This window comes from Monodelphis domestica, chromosome 7 (genome assembly GCF_027887165.1).
Source record: "Monodelphis domestica isolate mMonDom1 chromosome 7, mMonDom1.pri, whole genome shotgun sequence".
Classification (NCBI taxonomy): Eukaryota; Metazoa; Chordata; class Mammalia; order Didelphimorphia; family Didelphidae; genus Monodelphis; species Monodelphis domestica.
This window is the reverse complement of record NC_077233.1, coordinates 23,790,683-23,813,142: the sequence shown is the minus strand read 5'-3', so window position 1 is coordinate 23,813,142 and position 22,460 is coordinate 23,790,683. Positions and strand designations below refer to the sequence as shown.

The following is a 22,460-nucleotide window of genomic DNA, read 5'->3' as shown; positions in this document are numbered from 1 at the left end:
TAAAAAGTCCACTTACTTCAATTCAATTCAATATGGATTTTATTCATTTCTACTTCATGCCATGACAGGCATAGGGGATAGAAAGACAAAAATTAAATAGTCATATGCCATCCTCTGAAAGTGTACATTCTTCCAAGAGGAAATGACAGGTTTAAATATAAATTAATTTGATATGTAAAATGTATATCAGATTGTGATTGCTCACTGTCAGAGGGGAAAGAGGGCAGGAGGGAGGGAGAGAATTTGGAACTCAATTTTTAAAAAAAAACATTAAAAATAGCTTTTTCCTGTAATTGGGGAAAAAACAAAATATAACCTTTTAAAAATAAATAAAAATCAACATAGCAGTCCAAATAAATACATAGCAAATTTATTAGGTGTTGGAGGAGCTGGCCCTTGAGCTGATCTTTGAGGGGAACAAAGGTATCTAGGAAGTAGAAAGATAAAAAAGGAAGGAAATCCCAGATATGGGAGAAAATCTGTACAAAAGCACAGAGGTGGGAACTGAAAATCATGGTCAGCAAACAGCAACCCAGTCATTTCAGTGAAAGCAAAGAGTACATTGGGAAGATGGATACAGAATCATTCAGAAAACATAACTTGTAGCCAAATGATGAAGGGTTTTAAATGTTAGATGGAGGATTTTGCATTTTATCTTCAAAGCAATAGGAAGCCAATAGAACTTCTTAAACAGGGAACTAACCTAGAACCTCCTTACCTTTCAAAAATCATTTTGAAAAGCTGTGAGGAGGTTGAATGGGAGAAGGGAGAAGCTGGATGCAGAGAAACCAATTAGGAAGCAATAGCAATAGTGCAGGCAAGAAGCAATGAAATCCTGAACTAAGCTGGTGGAATGTGGGGGGGGGGGTAGAGAAAGAGGGGCAGATATGAGAAAGGTTGGCTGGGGAATGATTAAAAAGAAAAATGACACTCAAAATTTATTTTCAAATGATGTCAGTTCTTCACTTTGTCTGATATGGGAATAATTGCAACCCTGCAGAGAAAAATCATCCCAGTCCCTATGATGGTTTTTCCTCTCCCCATCCAGAAATGTGTTTTTTCATTCAGGAATAAATAACAGCAGGCAGGCTAGTTATGTGGCTGGGCAAATGCTAGGAGAGGATAAGAGATATACCTGTCTTGACAGCTTGTAGGTTTCCCCCGACTCATAAGATAACCAGGCAGCCTAGTTATGGAAATGCTACATGAGACTTGTAGGGCTTAGGCTGCTCCTTGAAAGAAAATCAGCATTCCAGGATGCTCGGGAATATATTTTGGGATATTGGGTTCCCAGGGAGTCAATTATTGTGCCAGTGCACTAAATGCCACGTGGTGGCCTGAAAGCCACTGGAGTTTTCAAAAGGGCCTAACTTGCTCCCTTTAGAGCACAGAATTCATAAACATTCCTTAAGTAACAGCTGTGTGTAGAAAATTGTGTGGAGCAGGGAAGGACCAAATACCAATGAGCAAACCGGCGAATTAGATGGATAAACAGCTAAGGCTCTGTCTTGTTCTATGAGTTTCCTTGAAGACTCAGTTTACCTCTTCCCTGATGCTTTAATAAGGGTTTTTAAATTAATAATCAATAACTATTATATTTTAAATTTTTTATTAATAATAGCTAAAATAAAAAAGCTACCTGAACACAGTCCAGTCGCAGGTCAAAAAAAAAAAAATAGAGGAGTTATAGCCACTTAAATACAATCACGCAAAAGGCAAGGACACAGAAAAAGGGAATTTGGGCAAATACTAGAGACTTCTGGGGGTTGAAGTCCAAAGGTACAAAATCTCTATTTACAGTCTTCTAGCTATTGGTATGCTCTCCTGTCTCAAAATACCTTTTATATACTTCCTGGTTAGTTGTTTCCATCCAGTAGAACGCAAGCTCACTGAGAGCAAGGATTGTTTTCTTGTTTGTTTTTGTCTCGGTATCCCCATTTGCGAGCGTGGTGCCTTGGACAGTAGAAATTTCAGAGATGTTGGTTGATTTTTCTCTCTGTTGTCTAAATTAGTCTTCTTCTTTTCCACACAAGATACACTATTTGGTCAAAGTCAACAGTGGTTGGAAGAGCAAATGGATTTGACCCGAAGTCAATAAATACCTCCCACTGCTGACTCTTATAACCAATGCCAAAGGTCTTATCTAAGCTAAGGAATGATTGTTCCTTCACCGTAAAGGCATACATCAAACCTTGTTTAATTTACTGATTATTCTTTCCTACTGCAGACGAGTCTGCCAATCAGCCTTCAGTCATTACACACACACACACACACACACACACACACACACACACACACACGCACGCACACACGCACACACACACATCCTGTGTGATTCAGTATTAACATAACATAATGTGACAGATTAAAGCATTTTCAGCGCCTCCAAAGGAGTTGCTATAGGAATCAAGTTGTAGGACTCTCATATCTTGGTGCTAATTATCACATGTATTTGTGCTGCCTAAAGAATCTCTGTCTCTTTCAGGTATTGCTTTCCATTTGGCCGACCTGAAGGCGCGTTAAAAGCTACACTCTCTCTTTTGGAAAGGGTAAGAGTGAAAGTTCAAGACAGGTTGGAAATTTAAGGTACAGGAGCCTCATTATAATAGAATATTGTTGTCAAATGATCTTATTTATGAGCCGAATGCCGTCTAGATTATACCAAGCATCTGGATGAAAACTAAAAACCAGACCCAATTCCAGATGCTTTCACAACAAAATTTCAAACATCTGGGCATCTTCTCCCTCCCACCCCCAAAGTTTGCATACACATGATTAACATTAGGCTTAACCCAAATTTGAAGAAAATAATGATTTCATGGTGTTTTTTTTTTCTGTTAAATGGATGGACTTTTGCCATCTTACTTATGCATGGTAGTAACATTTTCAAAACAATTCTAGAGACTACTTTGTAAGTGACTGAAAAATAAATTATGTACCTTTCCATGGAAACTTTTTCAAAGCTTCTGTAGATCTTCGGTCCTGTCAGTATGGTTTCTCCATCCATGCAGTTGTGCAGATTACAACCCCTGCATGTCTTCTCATCCTGGTATATTCTTACCTGTCACCTCCCATAAATTCCTCACTGGGGCATGCACACAAGGTAATTGGGGTCTTCCTACTGTAGGCTTTCTGCCATTCTTTAGGCACCAAGTCCCAAGCCATCCATCTGTTAGTCCTCCTTCTTCCATTGTGAACTATCCTTGGGGCTGCTAGGAAGTTCAGTGGATAGAGAGCCAGGCCCAGACACAGGAGTCCTGGGTTCAAATGTGACCTCAAATACTTCCTAGCTCTGTGACCCTGGGAAAGTCACTTAACCCCCATTTCCTAGCCCTTGTCACTCTTCCTCCTTAGAACCAATCCTCCATTTCTGATCACACATTTCCTGAATGATCACTTTTATGGAACTTTTTACACACAAGTCATCTCTATTATGGGGTTGCTAACAATGGAATCAGCATAGAACTCTGTAAAGCCGTGCCCAAGCCCATTAAGTTCCAATTCCCAATTTTCTTTTAGAAATGTGAATGAGTAATGCATGTGAATTCCCTTCTTGCTCCCCTTTTCTTTTCCCATCTGAAGGTTTTGATGAAAGACATTGTTACCCCAGTGCCACAAGAGGAGGTAAAAACGGTCATCCGTAAATGCTTAGAGCAAGCCGCGTTAGTCAACTATACTCGTCTCTCAGAGTATGCCAAAATTGAAGGTAAGGCTACCTTCTGTCACCAATCTCAATCTAAAATTTTGATATGATCTCTTGGGAAAATTTCTGACTGCTGGGTATTTAATTTTCCTCACCTCCACTACTACCATCAAAACAGAACAAAACAAAACAAACAAAAAAAAACCAAACCACCTATTATGTATGTATAGGATGATGCATTAGTCTAGGGATAGAAAGATAAAAATGCAAAACAATCCCTGCCTTCAAAGACTTTACATTCTCCTGCATTGGGGGACAGGGAGGAGCTTCACCATATCCGTAGATAAGTGAGTAACAGGGTAGTCTGAGAAGGAAAAGGGTTCTAAAGACTCAAATGATGATATTGAATTCACAACTAAACTCACCTGAAAGACAACATTATGCATGGTTGTATTTGTAGTTGAATAAAAGATCAAACTCCTGAATTTTTTAAAAAATGCCAGTTTCCTGAGAAAAAGGGGGATGGAATTAACCGAAAATATGAGACTAATAAAGTCTCTTCCAAGGCTGGGTATGTTTGGCATCAAATACCTGCCCTGAGATTTGAGACATTGAAAGTTTGCAACCTTCGTTACCCGAAAGAATGGAGCGGGTGACGGATGACCAGCAGTAGCGTCCAAGAAAAGCACGAATGAAGGAGGCAACATCACAACTCTGCTTTCACTCTTTCTCATCCTTTAAAAGAGTCTTCCTCTTGTTGATGTTTCTAAATATTTTTATGTAACGCTAGCAGAGAATCTAGTTCTCAGTTGGTCCCGGGGTTACATCGGACCTCATTCGCTCTTGGCTTCCCAATCCTTGGGTGATTGAGACCACAAGACCTTCAAATCCATTGAGAAATAACCATTCCCGACCATCTAATCATCCCTTTAAGTAGACCCAATGTGTGGAGCTATGGTTTTCTGGGCGGGATGGGAGGCTCCCAGTCCCAAAGGTATCACTAACTTTTCATTGTTACCTTGTCGGCTGCTAGAGGGAGATTTGAAAAAGCCCACCCAGCTTGATGGATGTGTAAGTGTATCAGTGTGGAAGCTCTGTGTGCAAAACTCAATGTGCATTCCGGATTCAGATTTTTTTTTTCTCACATGTGAAACATGACAACTTCCTAAGCAAGCAAAACCCACATTGTTTGCCTTGGGGATCTAAAAAAAAATTTTTTTTTAACTGACCAGCCACCTGCCAGAGTCCTTGTTTCCTTAGATAATTAGGTAAAGATTGTGTCAAATTTTCAGTGTTCTGTACATTACATGTCCTCCCTTTTTTCAATTTTGTCTGTCTGACAATGCAAATTGTGTACCAGTGGTAATGAATTCATTGTTATGCATCCAGTGAGAAACACTTAAGAATTGGGCACTAAAAGGATGTTTATCAACTCTTGACTTGGTAATGAGTGACAAAAATAGAGGAGGAGGAAGAAGACCGACCGTTTCAGTGCTGTATGATCAGCTGATTTTGCCAGCGTTCACCCTCACAGGAGATGACAGTTGGTTGTATTCAACTGAAATGGGTAACCAGAGTAGGCGAGGATGGAACAGGACTTGGATCCAACCCAGCATTGGTATCATGGCAGCTGCCTCCCTCCGTAGGTCTTGGTTGTAGATAGTACTAACCTTCCGGTAAGATCTGCTCTCTTCTTTCAGATAAATCTATGCCCCCTCCCCTAAGATAAATGAATAAACACAGCAAACTTTAAGATCTGTAAGTAAAAATGCATTCATTTCCAAAGTAGACCAGCTAGTTTGTACTTTTCCTTTTGTGCCTCAATTCTTCTCAGTTGTGTTAATTATCTTTTGCACTGTGACTTTTAGGTCTGGGAGTACTTTGAAGCAACAAATCCTTTTTTTCCAGCTCTCTTTTCAGAGAAGTACTTCATTCCACACTACCTGCTCTCTCTTGCTTCTCTCCTTCCTTGTCCGGGATTGGCTCAGCCACTTTTCTATGTGACCTCTATAAAAAGTGGTTGTGACACCAATTTCAAAGCATGCTGGGATTGTTAACTCCAACAACCCAACATCCACCAGCTGCATGCACTAGGTTTTCTTTCATGAGCATAGTCCGCTGTGCGTGGGCACGTGGAGCACTCAAAAATATTACTACCATGCAACTTTCCTTTATAAACACCTGTTTACACCAGCAGGGGAAAAAAATACCACCTTCAATTGGGATACTCGACTTGCAAAGCTCTGGCTAATGGCAGAATTTCGCAATCAAGTTGTAGTAATATTGTTGGCAACTATGTTTATGAAGAAATACCTCAAGAGCCTTAGATACTAAAGTCTGAAATCCTTAGTATCTCGGAGCCTTAAACCAATGAGATTCTGTTTCCCTTTATCCATGATGTTTTTGATCATTGTATTCTTGCAAACAATTCCCAAAGGACTTGTACAATCGTGGTCACAGCCTCTCTTGTGACTCATGGCATGCTGAATGGTTAATCCAGTAGATCTTCGATTTTTAAAATTCCTTTTTCTTTTATCCTGTGTTTATCCCAAAATACTCTGTGGCTATTTTCCTTTTGAGCTAATGTAACGTTTTCCTCTGACCTGTGACCTTTAACCTCTTTACCTCTGACCTAAGCCTCTTGCATGCCCAAATCCTCTTTTATAGGGAAAAAGAGAGAAATGTATGAGCATCCTGTCTTCTGCTTGGCCTCTCAAGTGATGGATTTAACCATTCGTGAGTACCTACCACCTCCTTTCCATGCTAGCTATCTTCACTCTTTCTGTTTTCATTACCTCAAGACAATTCAGATCCAAACCAACTCACTTTCCTTGCTTCAAGTCTTTTAGCATTTGGCTTGTCTGTTGGTTCTGTCTGTGAAACCCCAGTGTGAGAAGTCCGGTCACTTTTTATCAGCCTAAAACCAGGTTAGCCAATGAAGCCATTTGTTTGTGACAAGCTCCGATTTGTCTGTCAGTCTGTTTCCGTTGTTCTGTGTCTGTGACCTGAATGCATTTTTACTTTGCTTCTATGTAGTGTCAGTTCATAAAGTACTTGTCACTGGTACACAATCAGAAGGTAGCAGCTGCACCAGGGGAGCAATGAGCAGCCAGGGGTTAGAGGAAGGACCCTGGGGGCAAGGCTTGCCTTTCTTTTCCTTATGGAAGATCTCAGAATAATCCTGGGTCCCAGAGTCCATAAAGCAGGCCTTTCTCTGCGTACTACACTAGCGCACATCGCTATATACCTACGTACGCACAGACGGACGTAGACATATAGCTATGTGCCTCCTGTCTGTTATCTCTCGAGCTCAGCCGCTCGCCCTCATTCTCTTTACACTGATTTGTCCTGTTCCTCCAAGCTCTGGCTAGAACATATGACTTAATTGTCCTGTAGAGAGTTCTGTGTATGTTTCATAGCTTAATTCCACATTGACCTTGATTTGACTAATTTTCTATTTGTGCAGCATTTTCCACCTCTGTGAAGGAGCCTTTTTTGCTGATCCCCTTACTTCAGGGCGGTGGGAATCCAGGGGGCAACTTTTTTTTCTTTCGAATGTCATATATCACACATAAGTGGGGGGCATTTTGGTCCACTTGCTCATTAATTCTGCGTATCTGTTCTTATCTCTCTTCTCTCCTTGTTGCTCTCCTCTCTCTCTCTCTCTCTTTCTCTCTCTCTCTTTCTCTCTCTCTCTCTCTCTCTCTCTCTCTCTTTCTCTCATATAGAGAATCAAAAGGACACAGGTGAACAATTGTATATGCATTATAAACTAAAGAGTTTATATTTAGTTTATTTTCGTATTTTCTTTTTATCCGGCTCCTTAAGTTGTACACTCCTGGAGACTGAAGGGGAGTTACAATCATGCTTAAGGAGTTAATTTGTGCTGTCTCAACACACATCATACCCCTTAGCTGTTGACCTTCTAGAGAACTTCGATAAAGGCACAAACTTCAAAGGAACAGAATTCCTCCTTTTCAATGGAACATCATTCCATTTGTTGGTGCAAACATTTTTCGGATCTGGCCTCACGTGGTCATATTTCCTTTCAAAGGCTACTGAATCAAATTAATCCTCATTTTTAGTTTCCATTTTTTTTCTTTTCTTGTATTCTGACCTATGGAGAAGTTTGTGTTATTCAATGAATGTATACTGCTAGCAATGAAGCTAGAGGAGATGTGTTCGTGTTCTTGTTGTTGTTTGTAATGTATGGGAAGAGCAAATTTGTGAGGAGGTAGAAAATGGATGTTAGCCATTTTAGTGATTTGTCTTAGTGGCTCATGCGTTTAACTGTTTTTGTTCCTCTTCTTTGTGGGGTGACCTTCTGGGAAGCTCCTAGTATTTGGATGTTCTGTTTTTGTTGGTGAATAACACCTCGGAGGTAGATTCCATAAAGGAAGAGCCTGACATAAAGCTACTGCTGTTAACCAAAAAAGCAGTGTGTGACCTGGTGCGCTAGAGCACTGATCCTGGAGTCAAGAAGACCTGATTCAATCCCACTTCCATAGCTAGCTGTGTGACCCTGGGCAAGTCACTTACTTATAATCTCTATGTACCTCAGGCAATTCCCTAGCCTGTATCTCCTAACTCAATGGCGAGTTGTACCTCTCTACAAGCTGATGGTCCCCATTTCCTTCGTGAATTTGTATTGCAGGAAAATTTGATGGTTTGATGGATAGAGAGGTCAGCTTGGAATCTACAGTCTGAAAGCCCAGGATGTATGAGCATTCTGCCTTTGACTTACCCTCACAGTGCCCTAAGCAATTCTCCAAATTGCAAGGAAGGGGCCAGTATGTTTTAGTGGAGGGAGTTAGTTATTTCCTGGGAGCCTCGCAACCCAATGAAATCACAGATCCTATCAAGTAGATCAGCATTATATGACATATATCAATGGAGAACATTTCTATTTGTTTTTTTTTAACTTCATGAATTCAGCAAAGGAATATATTGACTTTAAACAATAACATGGTTCATTAATTATATTCCTTTAGGGGAAAAACTTCATAGTGAATGGAGCACATTTATAAACTCCCTCTTAGCCTAATAAGAAGCCCAAGAATTCAGAAACTGATGAATGAGTGTGGCTTTTCTCTGAAGCCATTTAGAATATTGCCTTCTCTCTGGTTCAGTGCCTGCACCTGATTTCTTGTGTGAATGGTGGCAAACTTCCTCTGAAATGTTTCTATGGAACCAGCTCAAGGTCCTCTTCCTTTTAGCAAAAGCTGATTTCTCAGAGCTAGAAATTAGGATTTTGATATTTGAGTTTCTTAGGTTGGGTGTTGCTCTCCCTTGTTCCTTGGGAGCCTCAAAGGCTTCTCCTGGCTCAATTAAAAATGTTTTTCCTCTTTCTGGAAAGTGGATAATGTCAGTGACCAGCTCTCTCCCTTATTAGACACACTTACGACCTTCGTCCGATTCTTTTCATCTCCAAAGCATTTCATCCTCAGCTTCTCTTCCCTTTTTCAAAAGGAAAATTGAGCTAATAGTTTGGTCTCTCATCCCCCTCCTCAGAAACCCAGTGGGCAAAAATAAGTAAACATGGCAAAAGTGATCATTTTGAAGTAATCATCCTGAAACATGAGGTGAAACAGCTTCACCTTGGTCTTTGGAGGAGGAAAGAAAGTGTGTGACTTTGTGAGGATCTTCCTGCTGAGCCAAGATCTAGGAACATGCCACAGGCAGGAAGCAAGCATAGAGAGAAATGAAAAGTTGTAGATCTTCACTTTTCATCCTGTCTTTTTCATAATGCAATTCCTATTCATTGATCAGCTTTTCTAAGAAGCTTTTTCTTTTGAAATGAAGAAGTACAGGTAGCTGAACAAGAATGACACATGGAAAGTTTGGACTCTCTCTTCTGTTTTTATACTTTAATACAAGTGTACTTCAAGCTGAGTAGTCATCATTTGTTTAGAGACCTTCTGATGTCACGTGTGCCAACAAGATGTGGCAACTATTTCTTCTCAACAGCATCTGGCCAGAGGACCCAAGTCCCTCACCAATGCACTTCAAGTCAGCAAATGTTTATTAAACATCTACAAGGCAATGAGTTTACCAAGAAAAAATATTAAAACTATCCCTGCTTTCAGTGAGCTCACATTTCACTGAAAGAGACTTTTCTTCCTCTTAGAGTGATAGCAAGAGAAATGAATCTTTTCATTATTAAACTGACCTTAAACAGTGAAAAAGCTGCAGATAATGGGTTGAACTAGGGCCATCTTAACCTTTTTTTTGCACCATGGACTTCTTTGGCAGACTGGAAAAATCTATGGAACACCCTTCCCCCTTCTTTGAACAATGTTTTTAAATGCCCAAAATAGACATGGGATTTCAAAGGAAACCAATTAGATTAAAATGCAGCCATCAAAATATTCAAAAAGCCTATGCACGGACCCTAGGTTTAGAAATTCCAGTCTAGAATTAAAAGGAGTAAATGTTTAATGACTAGGCTGAAGGATAGGGAGAATGGAGGAAAGTAAGTTGAGGATGTGATTTATTTATGCATAGAAAACATTAACATTTAATCTGAATTACCAGTATTTTCTTAAATCTACAAAATGAAAAAATGATCAACTAGGGCATATTTGTAGCAAGTACTGATTTCTGATGGATAAATTCTTATACTGAAAATGTAGCAATCTGATTCGAGCTGGCTCTAGCACAACCTTGTCTACAAGGGACTTCAGAGGTCATCGGATTCAACCTCCTCCTTATCCAAATGAGCAGACTCAGAGAATACAACACGTACAAAGATAAGTAGGATTAAAAATAGATACAAAGGCATTTTTCAATCTTGTCTGACTCCCCATGACCCCATTTGGGTCAGCGTGCATGGACCACATTTCCTGGCAGACACTAGAATGGTTTACCTTTTCCTTCTCCAGATCATTTGACACATGAGGAAACTGAGGCAAACAGGGTCAAGTGACTTGCCCAGGGTCACATAGCTGGTAAGGTTCTGAGGCCACACTTGAGTTTAGGATTCTGAGTTTCTGAGCCATCTAGCTGCCCAGACACAAGTATTTTATGGGTCAGTGTGCACAGTGGGTGGAGAACTATCCTTGGAGTCATAAAGCCCAGGGGTCCAGTCCTGCTTCTCATACATACATACATGCACGCATACATACCTACATACATGTGACTGATCTCTCAGTTGTCTAGACAATACTCCAAGTACAAAAGATTAATGTATCAACTTCTTGAGATTAAGATTTACTCTATTCTTTGTATTTGTATTTGTCTCCCCAGAATCTAGCCCAGTGCTTAGCACATACCTGCTGCTGCGGAAATGTTGATTAATTGCAATCTATAACAGTTGCAGCCGAGGTGGTGGCCAGCCTAGAGAGTCTTACCCATATAATCACAGATCTGGTCCAAAGCCCTTTTTCTATCAAACAAGAAAGGACAGGGGTTGGGAGGTGTACAAAGAAGGAGGAAGGGAGGGAAGCGTCGCAGGGAGAGGTTTGTAGGAGGATCAGAAAAGATAGAGGAGATGCACCTGAGCTGTACTTAAAAAACAAAAACCAGGTATTTCAAGAGGCATAGATGAGGAGGGAGGACATTCCAAACATAAGGGTCTAACTATGCTCTGGCATGGAGGCAGGAGGTGGAATGTTGTGTGTAGGCAACAGTTAGAAGGCTATTTTGTTTTTTTACAAAAACCCTTACATTCCATTTTATAATCCCTACTGTGTATTGATTCCAAGGCAGAAGAGCAGTAAGGGCTAGGCAATGGGGGTTAGGTGACTTGCTCAGGGTCACACAGCTGAGAAGTGCCTGAGGTCATATTTGAACCCAATACTTCCCCTCTCTAGATCTGGCTCTCTGTCCACTGAACCACCCAGCTGCCCACTAGAAGACTATTTTGACTAAGATAGAGAGTGAGAAAAGGAGGGCAACCTAAAACAAAACTAGAATCATAAGTGACACAGGAAACTAACTTCCAAACTTACCAGTGCAGTGATCAATTGTAAATTTAGAGGATTGTCATTGGAGGGGAGGTGGACTTAGGTACAGAATGAAGCAAACACTGTCAGATTGACCATTGTGCTGATTTATTTCATTCTATTGAACTTCTTTTTTACAAGGAAAGACTCTTATTTTTCACAGAATTTGAGAGTTGGAAAGGACCTCGGTGGTAATCTGTGCTTGAAAGGAATCCCTAGTAACACATAGAAAGAGTTGTCCAGCTTCTGCTTGAATACCTCCAAGGGTGGATGGGGGCACATGGGAAGAAAAGGGACTCACCACCCCTTGATGCTACCCATTCCATTCAGCTATGGGACACCTGTCATTGTTAGAAAGTTTTTCTTGACACCAAGACTAAATTTACCTTTTTACAACTTCCAGGCACTGCTCCTGCTTCTGTCTTCTAGGGTCAAATAGACCAAGTCTTACTTCCTCTTGGACATGACAGCTGCCTTTAAATAGTTTGCGGTCCCCACACCTAGTCTTCTCTTCTTCAATCTAAGCACATCCAGTTCCTTCAGCTAATCCTCCAATTCCATGAGCTCAAGACCCATTACCACCCTGACTGGCCACTTCTGAACACTCTTGGGCTTATCCTTCTTCCTTCTTAAAGCATGGCATCTAGAACTGGTCAGTAGGATGCCCAAGAGTAATTAATGTCCAGTGGGACTATTTCCTCTCAATTCCAAGAAGCTATACTTCATCTCCTGAAACCCATGGTCTCATTAACATTTTTGGTTGCCATATCACACTACTGAGTCATACTGAAATTACAGTCCAGCAAAGCCCCAAGGTCTTTTTTTCCAGAACTGCTATCTAATTTTGACTCCTTCCATCATACATATGAAGATTATATCAAAATATAAGACTTTGGACATATATACATATATTGATTTTTGTCTTATTTGATTTAGCCTTTCAATACTGTAGCCTTTAAGATCCTTTGAGATCCTGATTCTACCCTCAGTGCATTAGCTGTCGCTTCAAGCTTTGTGCCTATGAAGGATTGTTTTCATATTTTTTTCCTTTGGAGGAGAGGTTGTGAGAAGTCATTAGTAAGGGATAGTGATGTTAAAAATTGTTTCTAAGTAATGGTACCTAGATATTAGAGAGTCCAAAATGCCAGACTATGGGTTTTTTTTTTGTATTTTCTCCTAAAAGTAATAAGGAAGCATTGATATTTTCTTTCAGTAGGGAACTGATGTGCTCGGATCTGTGTTTTAGGAATAGTAATTTGACAATTGTTTGAAGGATAGATTGGGAGAGAGGAAAGAGTGACAGGAAGAAAACCAAGAATGAGAATGTTGCAATATTATCTAGGGTAGAGGAGATAACCCAAATTTGGGCAGATACATGTGACTGGAGATATATTGGTGACTAATGGATATAGGAGAGTGAGGGAAAGGGAAAAATGATGCAGAATCCATGATAGCTTTTCTTTAGCAACAGTTTGCTCAATCCAAAGTACAATGGTACAACTGTTGTCATGAGGGAGGAAGAGAATTAGGGAAAGAGTGAGGGAAGGAGAGAGGTGAATAAAGGATGGATGGATAGATAGACAGGCAGGCAGGCAGACAGACAGAAAGACAGCTATGTAGACAGACAGATACAAAGATAGAGACATAGAATATTAGAAATGTGGAGTCATACTCAGAAAGGCATGAGCATTCTTACTCCGAAACGGGGGTGCTCTTTCTCACAAAATGGACTTGGAATACCTGTCCTGTAATAGGCTGAAGTTTTCACTTTTCTTCCCCATGCATTGGTGTCATGTAGAAGCTGAGAGAGGAAAAGGAATGCGTGGATAAATTGTTAGAATTCAGAGAGGATGAAGTTGGCTTTTGTCCTGAAGCTGACTTTGCTCCTGTTTGAAAAGAGATTTCAACCTTCCCATTTTATGAAACTATCAGTAGCATGTCCTATCAGAAGTGCTCTGTTCTCTGAGATTAGCTGGATAAGGTCTGTTAGAAGAGAAGTCTAAGGTTCTAAGGTTCCAGAAGAACAGTCTCCCATGGAACTGGCCCAGCACCTCAGAGTTTAAGAGATTTTGAAAATGCATGTGCCTCCACTTCTGGTCTCTCTATCTACCCAAAGACTTTAAGGTGAAGCAATATGGACAATAATTTGTTTGGTGACCATTCCCCTGGAGGACTAGAGTATTTTTGTGAAAGCACCATAAAATTAGTTGGCATCTACACTGTCTGACGTGCCAGCATGTTGGCTTGGCTTGCTTAATTAAGCATCTTTGTCACAAAGAAGGATTCTAATTTTAGGAATGGAGGTGGATTATTGGAAGGTGGCAATGATGGGGGGAATCTTCAATAAGATCTTTATCAAAATGAAATACATTATGTCCGCAGGTAAACAGTGGAGAGAATTGTGGACAATTTGGTCATTCGTTAAGTATCATTTATTGAGTAAACGTCATGTACAAAACAGTATGTTCTTGTGCTATATTCTTCTAGGCTAGAGAAAAAGGAGATGGGGGGGGGAGAATAGAACCTTTCCCTTGATTGAATTACTAGGACCATTGTTCATTCCTCCATGGAGACTGGCTGGCCTTTGAAAGCTCTTGATAATCTCTGATTCATTTGCCCATGTACCTACAGCCCTAAGGAAAGTCAATGTTCTGGAAGGCATTTCTCAGCTGTCTCTTTGGTGTCAGGCTTCTCTCTCTGCTTTTATCCCACCCCAGAATACTGTAAATAAAGTTGTAGGAGCTGGTGTTTTTAAATAGTGACAAGGCCCACACACTGGTGTCCTCAGGAACATATTGGGAAGCTGGGTCTTGATGCAACTTGTCAGCTCCATCCATTCATGGCTATTTCTGTGGCTGGCAGCAGAACCAGAGCTGGCCAGGTTATCTGAGAGCTAATTGGAATGTCTGGTCCTTCTCTCTTTTTTGGCTGATGTGAGCATTCCAAAAAAAAAAAAACCCTCTCTTTGTTTGTATCGGTCACATTTCACTCTCTTTTCTGGAGCCAAAGTGATTTCATTGTGTAAACACAAGCTATGGTAATTGGGTAAATTCAGTGGGAAACTTCCAGGTATGATGGACTGGGTGGAATTTTTGAGTGTTGGGTTTTTTTTCCCCTTTCTCATGGTGGTGAATGTTCCCACTGGAATAGAGGGCAAGCAGCGAAGAGAAGGAAGTCCCTTTCCAAAGCTCTCCCTAACATTTCAAGCCCTTCGAACAATATCCATTGTTTCTTGGGTGGTGGGATGGATGAGAAGTTTATTTTGTTATTTTGTGAGTCACCAATGGCTGGGAATAAAAGGAGCCACTGACACTGTGAGGCTAGACAAGAAGTCATCGTGAAATATGGGACGCAGATGGTACATCTTGAGTATAACATGACTGGGGACAAGTGAGTCAAGATGTCTTGAAGAACTTTGAGGGAGGAAATAAAGCAAAGCAATTGAGCTCTGCCCCCCCCAAACAAACAAACAAACATAAGTTATGGGGTCATTATTTGCTTTACAACAGGATCAATGGTGGACTTCCGTTAAATTGCAATTCCCTCTAGTGCATTTAACATATAAGTAAATCTTTTTTTTAACTTAACTTTGTACTCAACTTTTCAGATAACACGTCCATTGCCTAAAGTGGGGCCTGCCTGTGATACATTCCAAAGTGTAGCAAAGCCAGAAGCATTTCAATTTTTTTTAACTCTACATCCAACACTGCCACATTCAAGGAGTCCAGCACTGAAAAGGATCCCTTAAACTTTTGCTTTGAAACAGATGGCTTAGCAGAATATTGTGCTCATCCCGCTATCCCGATCCCTTTATTAACACCCCTAGAATTCAAAACACCCAAAATCTATTTCCTATAACCTGCAGCCAAATCTGTTTTTTTTCCCTCCTCCCCATTGAAAATTCAAGCAAACCAAGAAATCTTTTTGGCAACAAAGTGGCCCCCTCACCATACAGATTGCTAAAAACCAGAAATATTAGCAGAGACTACTTTTCCTAAGGCTTCAGAGACTCTCATTAAAGGGGGGAATTCTAAAATCAGATATCGCTGGATATTGGTATTTATATTGACGAGAAGGCTATTGTTATAGAATTTTCTGCTGGGCTGATATTGTAAACTATATGACAGATGGGTCAAGTTCGAATTGCAGTATTCTAACATTTGGAATAGCAAGTAACATATTTGATAGAGCTGGCAAGTTTTTATATATGATTCAACCCACAATATAAAAGCCATGAGAATTCCAAATTGAAAATAATTAAATGAGCTGAAAACAATCAGAATCCACACATTTTTTTTCAAGTGACAGATTTTTACATGCTTAAATTCCACAAAGGGAGCAAGAATATTTTCCAGCTATCTTGAACTAATGTAGACATTTCCTCTTTTAAAAATAAAAAATCTTTACAAAGCAATTAGTCTTGCATTCCCCTGCTTCAAAGAGGACAAGGAAATTAATAATTATAGCTGATCATTTACAATATGTTCTGTATTTTTTTCAACGCTTTCCTGAATGTTATCTCCTTCAAACTTCACAACAACCCCCTCCCCCTCCAGCAAGGCCAACTTCATCCTCCTCATTTTACAGATGGGAAAACTGAGGCTCCAAAAGAGATTCCTTGACTTGTCCACCATCACAAAGCCAGCAAGCAGTGGGAGCTGGGTCTAGAAACCAGGGCTTCTGACCTTTGAGTTCCTAAGAGATATTTCCTGTTATCAGAACGGAAGAAGCAATTTCTGTAACACTGGTAATATTATTCTCCAAATGAATTTTCAACCCGTTAATGACGATCACATTCTTCACTGACAGTTGGCTCCATTAAAGAGAGGAAATTGTCATCTTCTGTGTGATGAGGTAGGGCCAGGGTTATAGAGGCTGTCGAGTGGTGCCAATGCCTGTCCAATGATGTCCCACCAGGAGAACGTTGACATTTCCTGGGACAAGAGCAGCTCTCCATTTTTGTATCACCATTTATGCTTCCGTTCCATTGTTTCGTTCCAAGTCGGTCATCTTATTTGTCACCATTTGTTAAAGTCACTTTGTCTCTTTACTTTCACTGTCTCCCCTCATCTACCTGAACAGCTCACCGGCCACCAGGAGGGTCTCCTCCATCCTTGCAAAGGCAGATTAACACGTTAACTCAGAGGCTCAAGGGCATACCTAGGCAAACATCAAGTACAGTAATGGTTTCCCTTTCCTTCATTCTGCTGTTTCTCTAGTTTAGTTGGCTTACCTGTCCATGTTTGTTTGTTTGTTTTTTTCTTCAAGTTTCTTTTGGTCTTAATACATAGCAGGTAGTCATTCCAAAGCTGAGGCTGTTCAGCTCTCAATTGGATCTTGATAGGCTTTTGAGAGACTCCACGGATAGCACTTCTTTCCAAATGTCCACATTTTTTGTCTAGCAATGTCTGACATATGCAACATTTTCAAATCTCAATGTCAGCACAAAATAACATTGTTGTTGCATAACATTTTGCATGACAATTTTTATACGTATGAGCTTAAATTCTGTTGTATGAAATGTCATTCTAAGTATACTATATTTGTTCAGCCTCCAGTGCTCCAGCTGCTACCATGACATGAGGACCACAGAGATATTACAACATAGCAGAGACAGTTTTGAACACATAAAACCAAGCAACAGACAAACAAACAAAAAAAAGTTCTAGACATACCGTTGTGTTCCTCAGCCTCTGCTTCCTAGCAAGATCTTCTGCCCCTGCATCTTCTTTAAAGACAGCATCTTAGAGACACATTCTTAGTATCAACATCTATCCTTCAGCCAATGGATGACCTAGAAAAATGACAGACGACAGATCTCTATCCTAAGAAGTTTCACGAATCCATTTTCTATTAACTGAGTGTTCATCCTTTATGAAACACTTAAAAAATAAAATTTTGGTTGCATGGGTTAATTAGCAGATTTGGCTTTGTAGACTGAGGATTATTAAGTGATTTACTTGGATGGCTGCCTATTAAAATTAAGAACTGAAGGGTTTTATTAAACATACTGACTGTAGATATATATACATGTAGACATATACATGCATATATATGACACAATGAACAAACACATATATGTGTATACTTGCAAGTATCCCTGAAAAGGTTAGGTGCATCTATACATATATGTGCATATCTATCGAGACAGAAAGATAGATAGTGATCAATCAAAAAGTACTGAGCATTAATACATATATTTTAGTGGACCTGCTTAAAGCATCTTAAATTTCTCCAAATATAAAAATTCTTTCAAAGTAAGAATGGGTGAAAGTCATCAACTTGTAAGGGTAAGTAAATAAGTCAAATCTTGCTAGTTAGTGAAGGCTTCTAAAAGTTCAAAACACTCACCTGTTTAAAAGATAATTGGGGTGGGGAGGAGAGGGTAGCTAGGTGGCTCAGTGTATTAAGAGCCAGGCTTAGATATGGGAGGTCCTGGGTTCAAATTTGGCCTCAGACACTTCCTAGTTGTGTGACCCTGGACAAGTCACTTAACCTCCATTGCCCAGCCTTTACCACTCTTTGACCTTGGAACCAATACACAGTATTGATTCTAAGATAAAGGAAGGGGATTTAAATTTTTTTTAAAAAAGCTAAGGAAGGATTTTGAAGATGTGCTAAGTTGGATTCCCCAGAAGATATGTATTAATGTGCAGAATAATGTGTTTACGAGGCAATGTATATGTGTGTATGTGTGTGTGAGTGTGTGTGTGTGTGTGTGTGTAGGTGTGTGTGTAATAGGTAATATGCAGAGGATGGGAAATTTTCAAATCCTTTGGAAATGTGTACATTAGCTACTGACAAAGAGAAATTCCCTTTGCAAAGTAACCTGTCGATATGAAAATACCTCATCCTGCACTTATTACTCAGACGTATGTACACAGTATGTTTTATAATGCCTTAAAGACTGCAGTTAAATTGTCATTGCTTATTTGGGAAGTAAACCACAGGTAAGTGGCCTCAAGCCCCCAATATTTAGCTTTATGAATTAGAATGAACCTCTCCAGTCCTACCATGTCCTCCCATGCCACCCGGAGCCTGGTCTCCCTTTTCCTTCTATTCAGGTGTAACCAGATGTTGAGATGTAGCATCGTTGAGATTTGGCATTGGCTATCCCCGGGAGACTCGAGAGTGCTTGTTTCTGTACTGGGGCACCATCACAAGCACCTAACAATTCAGGTTTCCCTCTTGTTCATTTCCCCACCAGTTGGGTATCTGGAAGACTTGATCAAGTTCACCTTCTTTTCATAGGACTTCAAAGGGCCATGTTGTGGGTGATCTTGCTTTCCCCAAGCCAAACAATGAAAGATGAAGGTCTATAATGCATGAGGAAATCTGAATGGATATTTCATCAGTGTATTCTCAATTGCTGCTGGAAGGGCAGATTTCATATCTGTCTTGGCCCAGAAGAGAAATGCTTCGGTCTACCCATCCACAGAGTAATCAATCAAGAAACCTTAATTAAGCACTTACTCCTTTCCTATAAGGCAGACGCTATGCAAAACAAAAATAGTCCCTGTCTTCCAAGGATTTACATTTTAAATGGGACAATGTCATATATATTTGGTCATGCTCAAAGAAAAATAAGAAGGATTTATAGTCTCCTGTAATATAATGTAGCCAAGAGAGAAAGCGCCCCACGAAACCAATAGCACTTTGCTAAAGGTCGCAGAATCACAGAGAGAACAACAAATGCAATTAATCAAGTGGGAAAGGAAGGGAAGAAAAGCGAATAATCATTTATATAGTACCCACTATGCGCCAGGCACTGTGCTAAGCACTTCTTAGTTATTCCTTTTTGTTAATATCTCATTTGTTCCTCACAACAACTACGGGAAATAGTAACTACTACTGTGCCCATTTTACAATTGAGAAAACTGAGCAAACAGAGGTTGAGACTTGCCCAGAGTCACACAGCTGGTAAGTACCTGAGGTAAGATTTGAAGGCAGGTCTTCTGGACTCCAGACTGAGAGCTCTATCCCCTGAGCCAACAATAAACCTTTATTAATTCAAAAATTTTCTACTATGTGCTCAAAGAACGTTAGCAACACAAATATAAAAAATGAAACAATTCCTAAACATGAAAAGTTCACAAAACAACTATTTTTCTCTCCAGTAAAGTTAAAGCCAAAATATACCTATCTTCTCCCCACACAAAAATACAATGATCCTTTAGCAAATAGTTTTATTTCCTAAGGAATTAAGCTAACTGCTAATTAACTCTGTTCCCTTAACCACCCAATATATTAACAGGGCTCGGAGGAGGAGGAGATGATGGAAGGCTTTTTTTAGGATTCTATTGAGAATCCAGATGGACCCAATTCAAACTTCTTCTTCTGGGGATGGCTCAGCATGCACACACACACACACACACACACACACACACACACACACACACACACATACACTTACACACAATCTTGGAATTTAAATTTTCCAGGTTAGCCTAGCTTTATTTGACAAGACATGGAATGAAAAAATGGAAGTATGCAATCAGTCATCTCTTCTAGAACACAGTAGAACCTATTAGCTGTGTGACCTTGGCCAGGTTACTTAACTTCCTTTGTCCCCATCATTTCCTCATCTGTAAAATGAAGGAGTTGGACTTGATGGATCCCTTCAGGCTCTAAATCTGTAATCCTATCAATTTTCTTTTTATTGTGTGTAGCCCTTTACATCTATTCTAGTGAAATACTCATTAATTCTGACCTCAGCCAACAGAGACCATGCTTAGTTACATGACTTCTCCAATGTTTTCTTAAAAGAGACATTTTCCTGCTAAAACAAGTAAATGAGCATCTTAGGGAGTTGATTGCTCCTCCCTGCTCACTAGAAAGCATCATTGTATCTCTAGCCATGTGAAAAAACATGAGTTCTAGGTAGAGTTTCAGAAAGTGTGGTTAAAGGGATCAACTAATATTAACCCACATACATGCCCTTTATTTTTATTCCAAGTCCCTGTTGAACTATTCTGATTTAGTCTCTTTTCAGAGGAGCCCCAATCCAATAAAAGAAATCCAATCCAATCCAATCCAATGAGAGGAAGATGGGCAAAGAGATCCAGTGTTCTCTCTAGAACCCTAGAATTGAGCATTCACTGATGAAAACAATGGGACAGTTACACACAGAAGTCTTCTGTCCAAAAAGAATTAATATCGCTTATATCCTCTGTTTGAAACAGACACATCCTTCACTATGGATTAAATTTTTTTTAATATTTTCTATTTTAAATTAAAATTAAAATTTTAAATTTTATTTTAAATATATGCCAATACACTCTGTAGACCTCTAGTACAAATGTTATACAAGAAGGTGATATTTGCAAGAAGATCCAGAGGCTCTTGATAGAGGAGATGTGGCATGACTATTCTGTAGGCAGAATATCTAGGTAGTCTTAGCATATGCAGAAGCTTGGTGGCATACCAAGGTCACCCATGGATGCTGTCTTTCGAGAATGTTCTTGTGGGTACAGAATGTCACTGTCACTCAATTTGCAACAGGCAGTACCATATTTCTGAAAACTCAATGGGCAGATGCCAAGCTGGAGCACTGTTTTGTCATAATCTTATAATAATTTCTTAAAGTGGCTTCATGGTTTGCTCACTACTAATGATGTAGCATTTAACATTTGCATGAGAAATTTATTTTTTTAAGCTGTTAAATTATTCTGGGATCTCTTACCCACTAGTTCTAATGGCCGCAACACTGGCTCAACACTTGCGATGAATTTTAACTCCAATTCTTGTACTACAGAAAATGTAGGCCGCTTAATCACCCCTGCCAAAAAACTAGAAGACACAATACGCTTGGCGGAATTAGTCATTGAAGTCCTCCAGCAAAATGAAGAGCATCATGCAGAGGTGAGTAGCATCACGGTGCGGTGGACATTGGTTTTCCCTAAAGATAAATCTCCCTGGGCACAAGAACATTTTTCCCCCTGTGCCAAATGATGGATTGGAGGTGTTACCATATTTTTTTGTGCAGCTGGGCTTGCTAGACCCTGGTTAAGAGACAAAAAGGCTTTGACTCCAAAGGTTTGCGGAGGTAATTCATCTTCAAGAGTGGTCTATGTCTTGTCCATTTGGACTCCATTTTCTGGTGTTTTTAGCCATGAATAGGACAAGGTAAGTCTAGCCCAGGAGCAATGACTCCCAAATTCATTCCATTCTCACAATTCAGAGTTGGTCCTGGGGTGTGTTTTAGTCCTTTTTGTTGCTGGTGGCGGTGTTTGCGTTGGTCCTTTGCGGTGTGGATAGTAGGCAGTGTTTTCTAATTTGTTGCTAAGCTTTGCTGCTGTACACTAGACTCTCCATTTGTTTTCTAGTTTACCTCAGGTTGCTAATGCTGTGACAAGATGGCTCTTACTCTGTGTTGCTCACCATGTAGGTTTTCCAATACACACCTCAATCAGTAAAGCTTATCTCTTTTGTCAGACTCTCCAAAAGGCCAATTTAATGGTATGTGCAATGCCACAAAATGTCACTTCTAACAAAATCCCAAACCTGTGAAGATCTAACCCCATAGGTCCAGCTTTTGCCAATTCATTATGTCCCGACTGCTATCAAATTACTCATTCCTAAACTCGGATTTGACGATGCTCTTTTCTACATCATCCTTTTTTTTTTAATGATTCATTCACTCTCTTTCCCTCAATGTTTAGAAGGGTCTCATTGAAGGCGCTCAATAAATGCAATTTTGCAGTCACCTAAAAAGATAATTCAGACATCTAATGAACCTTGACAGTAAAATTCACTAATATTTAACATACCATAAATGCGCCAGTCCCAACTAATGCCTGATTGCATATTTAAATTTCCTCCCTGTTTTTCTACTGTTCATTCATTCTTGGATGATCCGGGCAGGGAAAAGAGGT

General features: G+C 39.9%; 1 protein-coding gene across 3 annotated transcripts in view; it reads left to right on the top strand.

Moving 5' to 3' along the window:
• Positions 1 to 22,460, top strand: part of CADPS (calcium dependent secretion activator) — a 441,690-nt gene that overhangs the window by 417,333 nt on the left and 1,897 nt on the right. Inside the window, exons 15-18 of one of the 3 annotated variants that reach the window (XM_056804348.1) lie at positions 2,486 to 2,549; positions 3,583 to 3,706; positions 7,372 to 7,389; positions 21,341 to 22,460. The exon at positions 21,341 to 22,460 is cut by the window's right edge and continues 1,897 nt beyond it. In XM_056804348.1, coding sequence (XP_056660326.1) covers positions 2,486 to 2,549; positions 3,583 to 3,706; positions 7,372 to 7,389; positions 21,341 to 21,537 — 403 coding nt within the window. In that variant the 3' untranslated portion in view covers positions 21,538 to 22,460. Of the gene's footprint in view, positions 1 to 2,485; positions 2,550 to 3,582; positions 3,707 to 6,310; positions 6,380 to 7,371; positions 7,390 to 21,340 lie in introns of all 3 variants that reach the window. The other 2 variants (XM_056804347.1, XM_056804349.1) reach the window with 2 other exon arrangements.